The following is a 16,681-nucleotide window of genomic DNA, read 5'->3' as shown; positions in this document are numbered from 1 at the left end:
GGCTCTTCCGCTCTTTGGGGTGGTACTAGACCATCCTGAAACACTTTCTGGCTATCCTTCTTGAATCTCATGGTTCTGTAGTGACCGTGCCCCACTTCAGCCATGAGCAACTGGGGTGCAAAAAGAACCGTCTTACTAGTAGAGACTCACAGGCTCAAGTGTCAGAGAAGTACAGGTATGCATTACAGGATATCTGCCATCCTCCCTAAGAGAACTACACAGAACTACACAGTCCTCGACTGCCTATAGCATGCTTACAAGCAAGAAACTTTTACCTCCAGAATGGGGTACAGCTTGTCATCCTTCACACATATCCCAAGGTACCTAAGCAGGAGAAGAGACGAGACAAGAGAAAAACAAGCTATCAAGGTTCTGTTTATTCCCTTTCCACAGAACTGCTTTATAGACACTGACCAACTCCAGCCCCTGCCAGTGACACTAGTCATGGCCAGAGGATGCGCCCACCTGACAATGTTGGGGTGGGACAGCTTCTGCAGCAGGCTGATCTCACGTACAATCACCTCTTGGTCCACGTTGTTCTTGTAGATCTTCACCACCATCACTTTACAAGCAGCAGCCTGGGTCACCTGGATCCAAGGTTGGAGCAGGACATCTGTTAGCTTACAGATGTCTTCTAGCCCCTCTGGACAACAGTATCCATTCCTAACCAAAGTCCTGAATCTCATTTCCCTGCTGCCCAGAACTTTGCACAATGATTTGCACAAGGGCAAGGTGCTGTCCCTCCAACACAAGCTCCCCACCAGTGATGTCTGACTTGGAGGCTGGAGACAGCTAAATACCTCCTGTCACAACATAGCACTAAGCAGTTTCTCAGTCAAAATTTCGGTAACTTTGGCTGGAGCAATTCCTCAGCCCACACTAAGTTACAGAAGGGCTGACCTTCTCCTCTCCAATGCCTTACACTCAATGGCCCATCCCAACCATAGCCTACCCACCTCCATCCCTCCTTCCTGCCTGGGTCTGGTCACTGCACAAGGTTGCTGTCACATTCTTCATCCCCACTGCCTTCTGAGCCCCGCCAACACCTGGCTCCCCATCTAGACAGTCTCTGCTAGTCAGACACAATGAAGAAAGTGCAGAGCCAGCTCATCTCTCCCCAGTGCCCCTGGACAGAGGCCCTGAGTCTTCTTCCCATTCACATGCTAACCTGAACCTCTGCTGTGGATTACCAGACATACTACACTCCTAGGGCTTCCCTCTAGCAGGGATATGGGAAAGTAAAGAACAGAAAACAAAATGTTGTCCCTCAAACTTATAACACGTAACAGACTGAGCAGGCATTTTTAAGGGGAAATTTGCTGTCCCCCATGAACGTACCATGTTTGGACAGTACTGCATGCAGGGGTTTCATGCAGGCTGCAAGACATACAGGAGTCCCCCAGCTTTCAGCACGGACAGGACCATCCAAGGTCCCTGCACTGCAACTCATGAAATCTGGGTAGAGGTTACGAATAGCAGATTCCAGATTACATCACAAGGCATTGTGATACTTGAATATTTCAATCGTTGATCAAAGTCAGCTTTATGGAGACTCATATATCAGGTATGGCCCACACTGATGTCCTGACATTTGCCCCAGAATGAATAGGGAATCTGGTGATGTTTAACTTTCTCTCATCTTGAGGTTTAGGGTTTTTTTTTGTTTGCTTTCACATCAAGATCGTTCAAACAGCATAAAATGGTTTCAAAGCAGCAGTCTGAGACCCAAAGCATCACCCATTGCTCTCTGTGATGACTACTTTAAAGGTTACCAGAACATGTGAAGAGAACAAAGAGCTACATGTAAGACCTAGCTAAGCTGAAAAGAGAGAAAGGTTGATTATAATCAGGATCACAAAACAAATTGTCTTGGAAGAAATATGAACTGTTGCTTCCATTCTGAAGGAACACAACCTGACAGCCTGTGCTTATTGCTGGAATAAGCCTGCCTGTGTATTCCAGCAGGTCATAAGGAAACCAGGGCTTTGACAGCATCACCTGATGAGACGACATAACCACAATTAGTCGTTACTCGACTCGGGGGCCTCCAGTTACTGGGGATTGGACTTCAGGCAACACCCACCTCATGCACAAAGGCTGAACTGCTAGGTCATGACGGAGAGCCCCCTGAGCTGGCGTCTTCTCCCCCCCGTAATTAATTTTTAACTTCTTGCCTCCTTCCTCTCTAGCAACAGCTGATTGCTGGCACAATAATTAGGGTAATTAGTCAATTTTATAGTGCTACCCATCACAGTTCAACAATAGACAGATCCTTGCTTTATTAGTCCATAACCCAGCCATAACCCTAGTCTTCTCTCAGCTTTACTGTTAGCTTAGAAAAAAGACACTGAAGTGGAAATTTAGGAGATAACACTGGCTCTGCTCTGACAAATCAGATTTGTTCCCTATCACAATCCTGACTCTGAACCTGGAAACAAGCTTCTGTGATAGAAAAGATTACTAAAATTTTCTTTGTATTGGACAGATCCCACTGAGCTTGGAGAGACTGTAGCACAAGAGACACTCCTAGGCTGATCAGAGGCTCGCTGGAGCACCTGCAGTCAGAAGGCCTCTTCCAAACTCGCAGGCCCTAAAACTACGCTGGCCAACCTGGAGCACCCCTTGGACTGCTCTAAATCATACCCTGTCCAGTGCTGCCCTAGATCAGTGTGCAGAGAACCCTCCAAGGTATTCTCACTTCATGCTAAAAACTGATGAGGGTAAAGGGCCAGTGTCAGCCTCAAGCAGTGAAATAAAGGTGAAAATCTGGCAGTGGGAATTTGCAGACCATGCAACTGGGAGTGGAACCATACCTCCTAATGCTTGTGAAGCTTTTTGGGGGCCAAAAGAAGATGACATTATTCAGAGGTTCACCTTGGGCAATGCCTTAAACCAGTACCAGAAAATATATCACTTCTCTCCTGCTTTTGAGCACCTCAGACCCTACGCACCAGATAACAATCAATGAAAGGAGCTTCATGACTTCCCTGAGCAAAACTTGCACTTGAATAGTTCCTTATTCCACATCAGAAAACTAAGACAGAAAAAGAGGGAAAGTACCTTGTACTCAGGTTACGCATTACATAATTCACTGAGCAGCAGGTCATGCCTTGGTCTGAGTCCCCATGTGAAACCAAGTGAATCCTTGTTCCTCAGGACAAGGGATGGCACAAGCAACAGGCAGCCTTTCAGTGCCAGCATCACATACAGGGGAGTCTATGTCCATGTCGTGGGAGTGTGGAAGACAGCATCCACATTGGCAAAGAGCTTCAAAGGACAATCACCAGTGATGCTTTATAGCAGGGGCACTGCTGCTTAGGGCTATGAGTCTACAGGACACTGGCTGACCTGAGAGGAATCAGTTACTTTTGTGCTCAAGTCCACAGACAAACATCAGGTCCCTACAAAAGACTTGTGCTTGTACCAAGTCCTCCTCCACTGTCCTCTAACTGTTTAACCCGTACCATTGATGTTCGTTTTAACATTTCTTTTCCTTCTTCTGCTTCAGGAATTTATTCCATTTTCATTCAAGATCCATGCATCCAGACCACCTATTGCTAGAATCTCAATTTACTGCTAGGGCAGAAGGAAAACATCACACACAGGAGACAGCAGTCCTTACTATGAAAACCTGCTAGATAAAGGAAAGAGAAAGTGATGGCAACAACATGCTGTGTAAGTGGGGAAATGAATTATTGGAGGGATGGCATGGTGAGGAGAGGTATTTGTCATGTATTGCTCCAGTCTGAAAACAGCTGCCATATACCCTTGGCTAGAGATACCCTTTGAACAGCACTAGTGCACTATCACTGGACCTGAAGAGCACTCAGAGACCATAACACCAATCCCAAATGGAACAAAGGAGGAGACAGAGTTTTAAGAAAGCAATGTGCAATTATCTATCCAATTTGTGTGTTTTCTGCAGCTCCAAGGCCAGATCCTGCCAGTCTGGCTTCATTAGGTTCAACAGGCCACATTTGCTTGCACCAACCAGGGATCTCACACAGTAATGTCAGAGTACTCCTCTGGCAGAAGTATCTTATGCTGGCCCAGAAGAAATATACATTCATGGTGTCCATCCTGCACCTCGTCAAGATAAGGAGCTAAAAGTGATGACGTACCCAGGCCCAATTTGTTTCCACGGGGTCTGTGTCACACCCCAGTAATCAAGATCCATGTCAGCAGCCACATTCTAGAGTATACTAGAAGAGAGATGATATGAGCAAATCTGGCCACCTTGCAAAGCAGTCTCACTTCCTAGGTAGAGGTCCCCTTTTCATCTAGCTGTTCATAGAGAGAACAATGGCAACTGAGGGTTGCAGGGAAAGAGCTCCACACCCCATCCCCTCACCCCAAATAAGCAATGGTGAGATGCTAAAGTATTCCTCAGCAGAGGAACAGCATTGGATAGGGAGCAAAGCTAGCAACACCCTGGATTCTGTGCTTACTAAGAGAGGGTTAAACTCCCACACCAGTGGAGCTTGATGTAGGGAGAACAACCCCAGCGAGAAAAAGCAGATTTACCTTGGTGATACACCATACACATCAGACATTGGCTTGCAAGGAGCCATAGATCTCCTGACATGAAGGCAGAAGAGGCAAAAGTGGACAAACCAGCAACCTGTCCCACTCTGACTCTACTCCAAGTCACCTGCTCTTCTGCAGCATCACCAGTAACACAGAGCAGGAGCAAGAGAGGGGTGATGGCATTGGCATCTCCAGGGGGTGTGGGTGGCACATATTCTGGGAGACTGTCCTGGTTTCAGTTAGAACAGAATTAATTTTCTTCCTAGTGGCTGGTGGAATGCTGTGTTTTGGCTTAGGATGAGAAGAGTGCTGATAACACCCCGATGTTTTAATTGTTGCAGAGCAGTGCTTATACCAAGCCAAGGACATCTCAGCCTTTTGCTCTGTCCTGCCAACAGGCAGGCTGGGGGTGCAGTAAGAGCTGGGAGGGGACAGACCCAGGACAGGTGACCCAAACTAGCCAAAGGGGTATTGATCATCTGACATCATGCTAAACAATATATAGGGGTGGCTAGCCGGGGGGAGGCGGCCGGACTGCTTGGGGTTAGGCTGGGCATCGGTCAGCGGGTGGTGAGCAACTGCATTGTGCATCACTTGTTTGTACATATTATTATTACTTTCCTATTATCACCATTGTATTATTATTATTATTATTATTGTTATTATTATTTTTGTTATGATTATTTTCCTGTCTTATTAAACTGTCTTTATCTCAACTCACGGGCTTCACTTTCCATTTCTCTCCCCCGTCCCAGAGAGGGAGGGGGGAGGGTGAGCGAACACCTGCGTGGTGTTTAGCTGCCGGCCGGGTTAAACCACGACAGAGACATACACAACTTGATTTTACATTCTTTTTCTCAATGTATTGTGTCACAGTTTTAACAAAAAAACTGCACAGAACATAAATATCCCCATAAATCATCCAATACCCCTGTTTAGCTCCCTGACAAGCCTGTTGTATTGGTAGGTGACAGTCAACAAACATTGCTTGATCAAGTCCTCCTGTCTCATTTTACACTATAGAAAAGAAGATGCATATCAAAGGTGATGTGCTAGGTACGCAGAGTCCTCTCCTCCCTCACCTCAGCCAACCTGCCAGGGTGAGCCAGGAGGGATAAAGATGAGGAAACAAGCTGGGGGATGGTTCCTCAAGTGAGGCACCATCTGCACAGACTCAGCAGGTATTCAGGTGCTCTCACAAGGACTGTGGGCTGCCTATACATCAGAGCAGCAGTCTCATGCTACGTTGGGTCAGTCCCAGCACTTTTACCTTGTAGACCTTGGAGAAGAAGCCACTACCTATCAGTTCAGTGTTGAAGTTTTCCCAGAACTCCAGCTTCCTGACAGCTGTGCACAGTCTCTGCCAGCGGTCCATGTGGTAGCAGGTGTCAGATGATTCGCCATAGTACTGCATGGGGTCGGAGGGCTCTGGGGTGATCAGCCCTGCCTTGCACATCATGGTGGCAGCAGCTGAAACACAGTGCATCTCACAGTGAGCCAAAAGCAGCATTTGTACATAAAACAAGTACCTGCACTAGAGACCAGAGCTGGATGAAGCCTCAAGAACAGAGCAGCAGTAAACAAGTCACTGTTGTGCCATGATGCACCTTGAAGTACACGTTGCAATGGGAAGCATCCATGGGCACTCTCCCTCTGATAAGGGCTTAGGCCTACCATATGCAGGTTGTATTTGGACTTCTTTATACTAGCATTTAAAGATGTCAAATCACCATATATTCACTTATCCTTTCCAAGGGTCTAGGATATCAGCATGCATCACCATCACCACATGCATGTGCAGCCCAAGAAAAATCTGGTGAATGCTATCTTACTCAGCCAGCTTACACTGGGTTAAAAGCTGCCATGTCAAAACTGGGCTTTTAACATAGGTCACATGAGACTTACTAATGAATGCAACTTTCATCATCCCAGACCTCTAGACAGGCCTTTGATTGAGCATGTTAGCACAAAACATGCAATCTTAAAAGGGTCCTTACTCAGCAGGTACCTTCTGTTTATTACAAGACCTAAAGAATCAAACAAGGAAATGCCCCAACAACTCTTTTCCTATCTGTGTAACCCAAACCTGTCTCTAACCACCCAGCTCCCTCTACTAAATTATCTTGTTTTTCTACTGCTCTGATACTTAACTCTACAGCCCCCTCCCTCCATTCCCCTTTCTGCCTTTAACAGAACCAGGTTCAGACTCCTTCAAAGTCATATGCCATCCTTTCATTCCTCCTGCATCACTTGCCTCCAGTTATTTCCAAAGATGCAGGGGACACAAATCCAAAGGAAGTGGAAAAAGGGCTTCTGACACTGTCTGAGATTTGAATAAGGTACATACTTCTAGATAATTTTTAACAGCCATTAGTCCACTACAATGTTGTCCTAGCACTTTCCACTCATAGCACATGCTCAGATTCCTGAGCCACTTTGCTAGACTGTAACTGAGACAACAGTTGACAGAAAGGTGAATCTTCAAAGCCTCCACCTGAAGCAAAGATAAGCTCTGACCTCCCTAAGCTCCCGTCCTAGGTGCTGCACTGCAAAAGGAGCTGTATTAGCATCCCTTGATCTCATGGATTATTTCAGGGTTACTTCACTTCTACAGAGTGATGCAAAATCTGCAGAGACATGCATAAAATACTTGCACTAACCTCCACATCCATCCACAGTCCTGTGGGGACACAGGCCAAGTGGGGACAGACAGACATGGTGTCAGAGCTAAGCTGGGACAGGAACTCAGGAAGAGCTGAGTGTGGGCATGTAGATGGTACTGAGCAGGGCAGAAATCCCTAGTACAAACAGCAGGCAAGCTCTGGGCTGAGACTCAGGGAGCTGCACAGCAGGGGAACAGCAGCACAAAGTTCTGAAATCAGCCAAACCTGAAAGCTGCTGACACTGGACAGTCCCACACAGACTGCAAGAATCTAGTCCCACCAAAATCAAGACAACACATGGGCTCCTACTTCATTTCATAGCAAACACCTGTAGGACCAGGGCCCCAGAGCTGCCCATGAGCAGGAAAGGTCTCATCTCCACCAACCAGTGGGCATGGAGACTGCTGAGATCAGGCATTTAGTGCAAAAGAAGTTAGAGCACCCTGCTTTACGCCCACTTTGACTCAATGGCAGACAAGCCAGGAACCTCATATGATGGGATGATGTTGCAGGGACCTGCCTGGAGGTTTTTGTCTTGGGACAGTCACTGCTTCTGACAGGCAGCCCTGACAGACTCCTCCCGCACTGCCAGCACCCAGGCAGCACGCTGCACACCAGTGCAAGGGAAGGGGATCATTCTGAAACAAGGGAAAGAACCAACTTCACAAGTCAATCAGACTCACCATTGCTAAAAGACACCATACTCTGGCTGTCATTCAAGGCATTACCTTTCCACGGGAACAATTAACCCAGATCTCTCTCCGGTATGCAAAACAGCATAGCTTTGGCAGTGCTGGGGGCATGGCTGCAGCAAGGCAAGGCACCAGCATAAGGTGGTAGAAGGATACAGCAAGGTGCTATTTTTCACTCAAGGTTGTGCTCAGCACACAGAGCCACCAAGCTGAAGGGCGGACACAGGATATGCTTCAGGTACGGGACAAGTGAGCAGTGTTTTACACTCAGACAGCAAGAAACAGAGGAGTTCCTTTACATTCTGCAGAATTGGCCAGGACATAAGTGGACATTGCCAAGCTGGATGGGTCCTGATGACCTCATGCTACCAAAGAAACATGGAGAAGGAATGGCAAAGGGTTGCTCTGAACAGCAGGAGACCTTCCAGTCTCAAGGATGCACCCTGAGGGTGCACTCAAACTCATGACAAAGGTTTGCTCTCTCTTGCTGTATGGATAGAGAAAGAGTTAATGCAGCAAGCCACAGATTCACAAAGGAGCACCAGTCACTCACTAACAGAGCTGTGGTGAGTACCACACCCCCAGCTGCTGCTCTAGCCCCTGGAGACACAAACACTTAACCAGCAGGCTCCAAAAGCCTCTCCTTCCACTCTAGTAAAGAAATGGAAATTAGAGATTTTCCTCCATACAGCAGGACATGTACAGGTGCCTCTCTCCCCTCACCTTCTTAGAATCCTTCCTGCCTGCAGGGTGATCCAGCACAGGCACAAACAAGTCAAGCAAGCTCCTGGGGGACTGTCTCTTCCATGGGGAATGGCTTTCTTTTCAGAGGCCTCTCTGTTCAGTGCTTTTCCCACATACCATCTCTTCCTGCCATGACCTAGTTCATCAATTGCCCCTTTGTCCACAACAATCCCCACAACATCCTCAAAATGCTGGGAATGGGCCCTTGTATTATGTTAGTGAGTGGGAGCCAAGACTTTATTTTCTTTTTATAAATGTGGCTTTTTGTCCCCAGATTAGTGTTGACATGTAGGCTGGGGAAGAAAACAGCCTTTCAAAATGCAAAGATTTATTTCAAGACTTCCTAGGAGCCAGGGAAGGAGGGGCAGAGGGTGGGAGAGAGATGCAGAGCACTAAGGTCTGTCTCAGAAGAAATGCCTGCACCCACAGGCAGAGCACATCCTCATATCACCCACGAGGTTTGAAGCATCCAAAGCTGCACTTCTGTCTGAGTGAACAAAACACATGGGCAGCTACTCATATTCCTGGAGCTCCCAGATTTTCCCTGCTGTAATTCAGTCTATGTGAGGAGAGCAGGCTTGGAGAAGCCACCAAACCTGCACACATTGCTACCAGCTGCCCTGGCCCTGTTGTGCCAGGCTCCCCTACAGCTTCAAAGGAGATGCTTGTCCCCTTCAAAGCTGTCCTGCCTGCAGGAAGAGGGGAGAGAGATGGAAAACATGGTGCCACTTCTACCACCTTCTGGAGAAAAAGATGCATATCCCCATGCCTTCAGCTGTGCCCACAGCAGGTGGGGAGCTTCATCTGTGTGTGGCACCTTCCAGCTCTGCAGGACTGTGAGACACACTGACGCCATGCCTACCGCAGCCAGGCATGTTACTCACAGGCAGACAGGAAAGTCTTAAAGGCTATATAAAAATGTCAGTGAAGAGAACTTGCTCCTTGACAGATTCACTTGAAATTAGCCGCCATTCTGAAAAGCAAACCTGAGTCTTCTTTTGGAGTTTTCCCACCTACAGGAACTGGAAAGACATAAGAAATCACAATAAAGCAGTGAAGAGAAACTGAAGGAAGGAAGTACCGCATATGTTAAAGATCAAAAAACTGTTTCTGAAGTATTTGGACAAACAAGGTATATAAGTAGTAAAATCTAAAAAGGTGAGACATTTTCTTTTTTGTTCGTTTTATTTAGAAAATCTCATAGCTAATTAACCTGTAAACCCTGAGTGGGTTTATAGAAGTGATTTAGGCCAGTCAGTCTCACCTCTGTCCCTGGAAAGGTGTTGGAACAGCTTGTTCTGGATGCCATCTCCAAGCAACTGTAAGAGAAGGAAGGTTATGAGGAGTAGTCAGCATGGATTCACCAAGGGGAAATCATCCTCGACCAACCTTGTTGCCTTCTATGATGGCATCACCAGCTGAGTAGGTGGGGGGAGAGCAGTGGACGTCATCTACCTTGACTTTAGCAAGGCTTTTGATACTGTCTCCCATGACATCCTGCTAGCAAAGCTGCAGAAGTGTGGGATAGAGGAGTGGACAGTAAGGTGGGTTGAGAACTGGCTGACTGGCTGAGCTCAGAGGGTGATGATTGGTGGCGCAGAGTCCAGCTGGAGACCTGTGCGAAGCGGTGTTCCCCAGGAGTTGGTGCTGGGTCCGGTCTTGTTCAACATCTTCATTGACGACCTTGATGAGGGAATAATGTCCACTCTCAGCAAGTACGCCGATGATACAAAGCTGGGAGGAGTAGCTGACACACCAGAAGGCTGTGCTGCCATTCAGCAAGACCTGGACAGCCTGAAGAGCTGGGCAGGAAGAAACCAAATGAAGTTTACCAAGAGCAAGTGTAGAGTCCTGCACCTGGGAAGGAACAACCGCATGGATCAGTAGGGGCTGGGGAGATGACCTGCTGGAGAGGAGCTCTGAGGAGAAGGAGCTGGGGATCCTGGTGGATGACAGGTTGACCATGAGCCAGCAGTGTGCCCTCATGGCCAAGAAGGCCAAGGGGATCCTGGCATGCATTAAAGGGAGCATGGCCAGCAGGTCAAGGGAGAAAATCCTCCCCCTCTACTCTGCCCTGGTCAGGCCTCACCTGGAGTACTGTGTCCAGTTCTGGGCTCCCCGGTACAAAAAAGACAGAAAAAATACAGGAACCTCCTGGAAAGAGTCCAGCAGAGGGCCACAAAGGTAATAGGGGGGCTGGAACATCTTCCCTATGAGGAAAGGCTGAGAGACCTAGGTCTGCTCAGCCTTGAGAAAAGAAGACTGAGAGGGGATCTTATTAATGTTTACAAATATCTTAAGTGTAGGAGACTGAAGGATTTGGCCAACCTCTTTTTAGTGGTCTGTGGGGACAGGACAAGGGGCAATGGGCAAAAAATGGATCACAGGAAGTTCCACACCAACATGCAAAAGAACTTCACGGTGAGGGTGACGGAGCACTGGAACAGGCTGCCCAGGGAGGTTGTGGAGTCTCCTTCCCTGGAGATATTCAAGGCCCGTCTGGATGCCTACCTGGGCAGGCTGCCCTAGGGAATCTGCTTTGGCAGGGGGGCTGGACCCAATGATCTCCTGAGGTCCTTTCCAAACCCTATAATTCTGTGATCTTCATGCTGTGGTGAAGGGCCCAGCTCCCTTGTAAGGCTCAGCACTGCCTGTGAATGCTAACATGGCACCAGTTCATAGAGGCTGCAGCAGCTGCCATGGCCAGCAGAGAGGCATCAACCATCCCCAGACACACACCCTGCAAAGGCAACCATGGGGCCAAAGGTGCTGCTCAGGCCCAACCACTACAGCAGGCTACAGCCTGGAAAAGGCCCAGGAGGACCAGACAGTCACATGGGGTTTATGCCTGCAGTGCGGCAACAGAGCACTTAGGCTCCTGAGCCACCCACCTCTAGCGGGTTCAGGACCCAGCAGCCTGGCCCTCTGAGACACCATGCACAGCCAGCTCCATCCTGCCCCAAGCATCCAACCAGGCCCAAGACCTGCTGCAAAAATGTAAACCCCAGGATTCAAATCCCTTTTCTAGACATGTGATACTTATGGAGGAACTAAGTGTTAGAAATCCTGATCTGGATACAGTCTTGATCTCTAACAACTTCAAAACAAGATACAAGTTGTTCAGAAAGCAACCTAACCAAAAAGCACATTTCCAGATGAAAGGCTACGTCTGATACTATAAACGAGACAAGCTCTTAAGCTATTCCGGCCTTAAAAAGAAGGATTTCTCAAGGATTTCTTCATTTTTAATGAAGATAATTATACTCCTTAACTTTAAACTTTAGCAAACAACATTTTTGAAGATAAGCAGAAAGGGACTGGTTCCACCATCAACCTACTTGCTTCCCTCCCTGCAAAGACAAAGCGTACAGAGGAGAAGACAGGATGATCCTCTCCTCCAAGGAGCACTGAACTCCAGCTCCTGCACGTCTACACATACTGAACCAACTTGACATGTTTATCACAAAACTGATAAAGACTCATCAGGCTAAAATACAAAAAGATATTTAGGCAGCTAAGATACAGTTTGGCTTCCAGCAAGGTTAAGGATTCAGGCACCTCATTATCCCAGTGAGAACTTGGCTTTTTTGCACCAAATTTCTGGTTAGTTTTACTAAACTACTTGCAAAGGCTCCTGTATGGAGGTCTCTCCAGTTACACTTCCCATGCACACAAAATACCAAACCATTGCCCACCTGATGGAAAATCTGTGGGTATTTTGAAGGAAGAAAAATAAGACAAGAGCAAAGGAAAAGACATGCTACAGGACAGCCAGCAACAAAGGCTTTAAATTAGCTCACCTTTCAAAATGGATGATGATTGACAAGGCGTACTGTTTGAAAAAGAAAGGTGCAGAAGAGAGGGGAAAAAAAGTATAACTCAACAATCACAAGCTTAATCCCACACAGTTACCATCTATTTCTGCTCCCTTTGCTACATTCTTTATGCATTTGCCATGAATTTGCTGAGGCGATCGGCTCCAGGGCAGACGTGTTCTGCAGCGGAGCAGGGGACCGAGGCGGGCAGGGCTTTTTGTCCGGCATCGAGGCCACTCGGGGGAGCCGCCGGAACCCGGCTGTCCTCGCGAGGGAGGCTGACGAGGCGAGGGCGGAGCCAGCAGCGCCCCCTCCCAGGCTGTTAAAAGCTGCCCCTAGGGAGCGCGAGCGACCAGGACGGGCAAACAGGGCGTGGCACGTCGAAGGGCGTGGCAGTTTGCGCGGCAGTTCGCGCGGGCAGGGCGAGCGGGGGGCTCATCGTCGCTCTTTTGCAGCTGCCTCTCCCCTCGGTGCTTGTAACCTGCTTGCGTAGAACCTGACCATGGTATCGACCAGGCAGAAAACCGTGGCCTCCGCATCTCGTGAGGCATCTCCAGCCACGGTCACCAGTGTGGCTACTCAGACGGAGGGCTCGGGGAAACACGCAGCCGTCCAGGTCCTGGGCTGCAGAGTGTGCCCCAGCCTTCTGTCGGTCTCTGACAGCAGTGGTGGGTATGCCTGTGGGAGATGTGCCCAGGTTGAAGAACTGCTCGGCCAGGTAGCGGAGCTCCGGGAGGAGGTGAACAGGCTCAGGAGCATCAGGGAATCAGAGAGGGAAATTGACTGGTGGAGGTGCGCTCTACCCTCTCTGAGGCAGGTTCACGAGACTGCCACGGCACAGGTGTCTCCTGTTACGCAGAAGACGGAGGTTCACTCCTCCAGCCAGGCAGCGGGAGGAGACCTAGATCAAGGGGGGGAATGGAGGCAGGTGCCTATTCGGGGTGGTAGGCGAGCCCTCTCTCTGCCCACCTCACCTTCTCATCTACCCTTAAATAATCGATATGAAGGACTAGAGCAAGACAATCTAAATGACAAAGTAGACAAACACCCGTCCCAGTTGGAGGGGGCGCCTAAGACAATGCGACCTACACGTCGCATTGCCACATCATCCTTCAAAAAAGAAAGAAGGGCTATTGTTATGGGGGGCTCCCTCCTGAAAGGGACAGAGGGACCGATATGCCGACCGGACCCAACCCGCAGAGAAGTCTGTTGCCTCCCTGGGGCTCGGGTGAGAGACTTTGCCAAGAAAGTCAAGCGCCTGGTACGGCCCACTGACTACTACCCGCTACTGGTCTTTCAGGCTGGTAGCAATGAAGTAGCAACGAGAAGTCCGAAGGCGATCAAAAGAGACTTTAGGGATTTGGGGCGACTACTTAGAGGATCAGGGGCGCAGGTGGTGTTTGCCTCTGTCCTTCCGATAGGGGGGATCGAAGCTGAAAGACGTACTGTTCGCATAAACTCGTGGCTTCGAGACTGGTGTGACCGGCAGAATTTCGGTTTCTTTGATCATGGGAAGGTCTATGCTACACCGGGCCTGATGGCACCAGATGGGATGCGCCTCTCTCGGAGAGGGGTAAGGATCTTAGGTCAGGAGTTGGCAGGGCTGATAGATAGGGCTTTAAACTAGAGTCGAAGGGGGAAGGGGCTAAAACCAGGCGAGCCGGTGAAGACCTAAGGGATGGTATGCTAGAATCAGAGGGGCTGTGTGCCAGTGGGGTCCTTTGGTCAGATCCACAAGGTGCTGAGTGTAAGGAGACGCACCTGAAGTGCTTTTACACAAACGCACGCAGTATGAGGAATAAAATAGATGAGCTAGAAGTCCTGGCCCAGTCCCGTAACTACGACATCATCGGCATAAGCGAAACCTGGTGGGATGAGTCCTGTGACTGGGGTGTTGCGATAGATGGTTACAGGCTCTTCAGGAGGGACAGGCAGGGTAGGCGAGGTGGTGGGGTGGCGATGTATGTGAAGCAGGGGCTGGACTGTGTGGAACTTCAGGTCGGCGATGGCAAAGTTGAGAGCCTCTGGGTAAGGATCAAGGGACGAACGAATAAAGGGGATGTCGTTGTGGGAGTCTATTACAGACCGCCTGGCCAGGACGATAGCGCCGATAAATTATTCTTTACAGAACTAAGAGAGGCCTCGAGATTAACTCCCCTTGTCCTTATGGGGGACTTCAACTTGCCGGACGTTAACTGGGAGTGCCACACGGCTGACACGAGCAAGTCCAGGAGGTTCATGAAGCACCTAGATGATAACTTCTTGGTACAGGTGCTAACGGAGCCAACTAGGAAAGGTGCCCTCCTAGACCTGTTGCTAGAAAACAGAGAGGGTCTGGTGGGAGATGTGGTGATTGGTGGCCGCCTCGGTCATAGCGACCATGAAGTGGTTGAGTTCAAAATTTATGGTGACAGAAGGAAAAGTGCCACCAAAACCTCATCCCTAGATATGGGGAAAGCGGACTTCAGGCTGCTCAGGGAACTAGTCAGTAAGGTCCCCTGGGAAACTGCTCTTGAAGGCCTCGATGTCCACCAGTGCTGGTCACTCTTTAAGCGATGCCTCCTAGAAGCACAAGATAAGGCAATTCCAAAATATCGCAAGTCAGGCAGGCGGGGCAGGAGGCCGGCGTGGCTGACCAGGAACATTCTAATGGAGATTAGGCGGAAACAGAGAGTGTTTCGCTACTGGAAGGAGGGCCAGGCGTCATGGAAAGAATACAGGGATGCTGTTCGTGTTTGTAGGGAGAAAGTTCGAGTGGCCAAAGCACAGCTAGAGTTGAAGCTGGCTGTGTCTGTGAGAGAAAATAAAAAGGGTTTTTTTAGATATGTAAATGGAAAAAGGAGAACTAAAGAAAACATAGGGCCGCTCCTTGATAGGGAAGGTCTCCTCACAGACGATGACGTAGGCAAAGCAGAGACGCTTAACGCCTTCTTTGCCTCTGTCTTCAATGCCGATGATGGGCTTCGGGACCCAGGGTGCCCTGAGCTGGAGGACCGGGACGGTGGGGATGACAAACTCCCAACTGACCCTGAACGTGTGCGGGATTTGCTACTCCACCTGGATCCCTACAAGTCCATGGGTCCGGATGGGATTCATCCCCGGGTGCTGAAAGAGCTGGCGGATGTCATCGCGGAACCTCTATCAATTATTTTTCAACGATCCTGGGAATTTGGAGAGGTCCCAGTAGACTGGAAGCTGGCAAATGTTGTGCCAATTTTCAAGAAGGGTCAGAAAGAAGACCCTAGCAATTACAGGCCTGTCAGTCTCACGTCAGTGCCTGGTAAAATCATGGAGAAGTTGGTTCTCGGACTCATTGAGGCGCACCTGGGGGACAAAGCAGTCATTGGTCCCAGCCAGCATGGGTTTGTGAAGGGTAGGTCCTGCCTAACTAACCTGATTTCCTTTTATGATAAGATCACCCGTATGGTGGACCAAGGGAAACCAGCTGATGTGATTTTTTTGGACTTCAGCAAGGCTTTTGACACGGTTTCCCATAGGATCCTACTGGACAAAATGTCCACCATACAGCTAAATAAAAACATCATACGATGGGTGAGCAATTGGCTAACGGGCAGGGCCCAAAGGGTTATGGTAAATGGAGCTGCGTCAGGCTGGCGGGCGGTCACCAGTGGGGTCCCTCAAGGCTCCATTTTAGGGCCGGTACTTTTCAATATTTTTATAAATGATCTGGATGTAGGAATAGAGGGTATTTTGAGCAAGTTTGCTGATGACACCAAACTTGGAGGAGTTGTGGACTCAAATGAGGGCGTAAAGGCCTTGCAGAGGGATCTGGACAGGTTGGAGAGCTGGGCGATCACCAACCGCATGAAGTTCAATAAGAGCAAGTGCCGGGTCCTGCACCTGGGACGGGGAAACCCTGGCTGCACGTACAGACTGGGCGATGAGACGCTGGAGAGCAGCCTAGAAGAGAGGGATCTGGGGGTCGTGATAGACAGCAAGTTGAATATGAGCCAGCAGTGTGCCCTGGCAGCCAGGAGGGCCAATCGTATCCTGGGGTGCATCAAGAACGGCATCGCTAGTAGGTCAAGGGAGGTGATTGTCCCGCTCTACTCTGCGCTGGTGCGGCCTCACCTCGAGTACTGTGTGCAGTTCTGGGCACCACAGTATAAAAAGGACATGAAACTGTTGGAAAGTGTCCAGAGGAGGGCTACGAAGATGGTGAAAGGCCTTGAGGGGAAGACGTACGAGGAACGGCTGAGGTCACTGGGCCTGTTCAGCC

General features: G+C 49.2%; 1 protein-coding gene across 18 annotated transcripts in view; it reads right to left on the bottom strand.

The window, feature by feature from the left end:
* LOC116496955 (dual specificity testis-specific protein kinase 2-like) overlaps window positions 1-16,681 on the bottom strand; it is a 90,197-nt gene that overhangs the window by 60,977 nt on the left and 12,539 nt on the right. For 14 of the 18 annotated variants that reach the window (XR_004254059.1, XR_004254056.1, XR_004254062.1 and 11 more), the window contains exons 1-4: window positions 9,613-9,905; window positions 5,798-5,997; window positions 466-587; window positions 276-324 (exon numbers count right to left, since the gene is read on the bottom strand). Coding sequence is in view for 5 of the 18 variants with exons in the window: in XM_032200387.1 (XP_032056278.1) it covers window positions 276-324; window positions 466-587; window positions 5,798-5,997; window positions 9,613-9,712 (471 nt within the window). In the remaining 13 variants the exon portion in view is untranslated. Of the gene's footprint in view, window positions 1-275; window positions 325-465; window positions 588-5,797; window positions 5,998-9,510; window positions 9,921-16,681 lie in introns of those variants that run through there. The other 4 variants (XM_032200390.1, XM_032200391.1, XM_032200389.1 and 1 more) reach the window with 4 other exon arrangements.

This window comes from Aythya fuligula, chromosome 19 (genome assembly GCF_009819795.1).
Source record: "Aythya fuligula isolate bAytFul2 chromosome 19, bAytFul2.pri, whole genome shotgun sequence".
Lineage (NCBI taxonomy): Eukaryota > Metazoa > Chordata > Aves > Anseriformes > Anatidae > Aythya > Aythya fuligula.
Note: the sequence above shows the minus strand (reverse complement) of the source record. Positions and strands in the feature narration are given on the sequence as shown.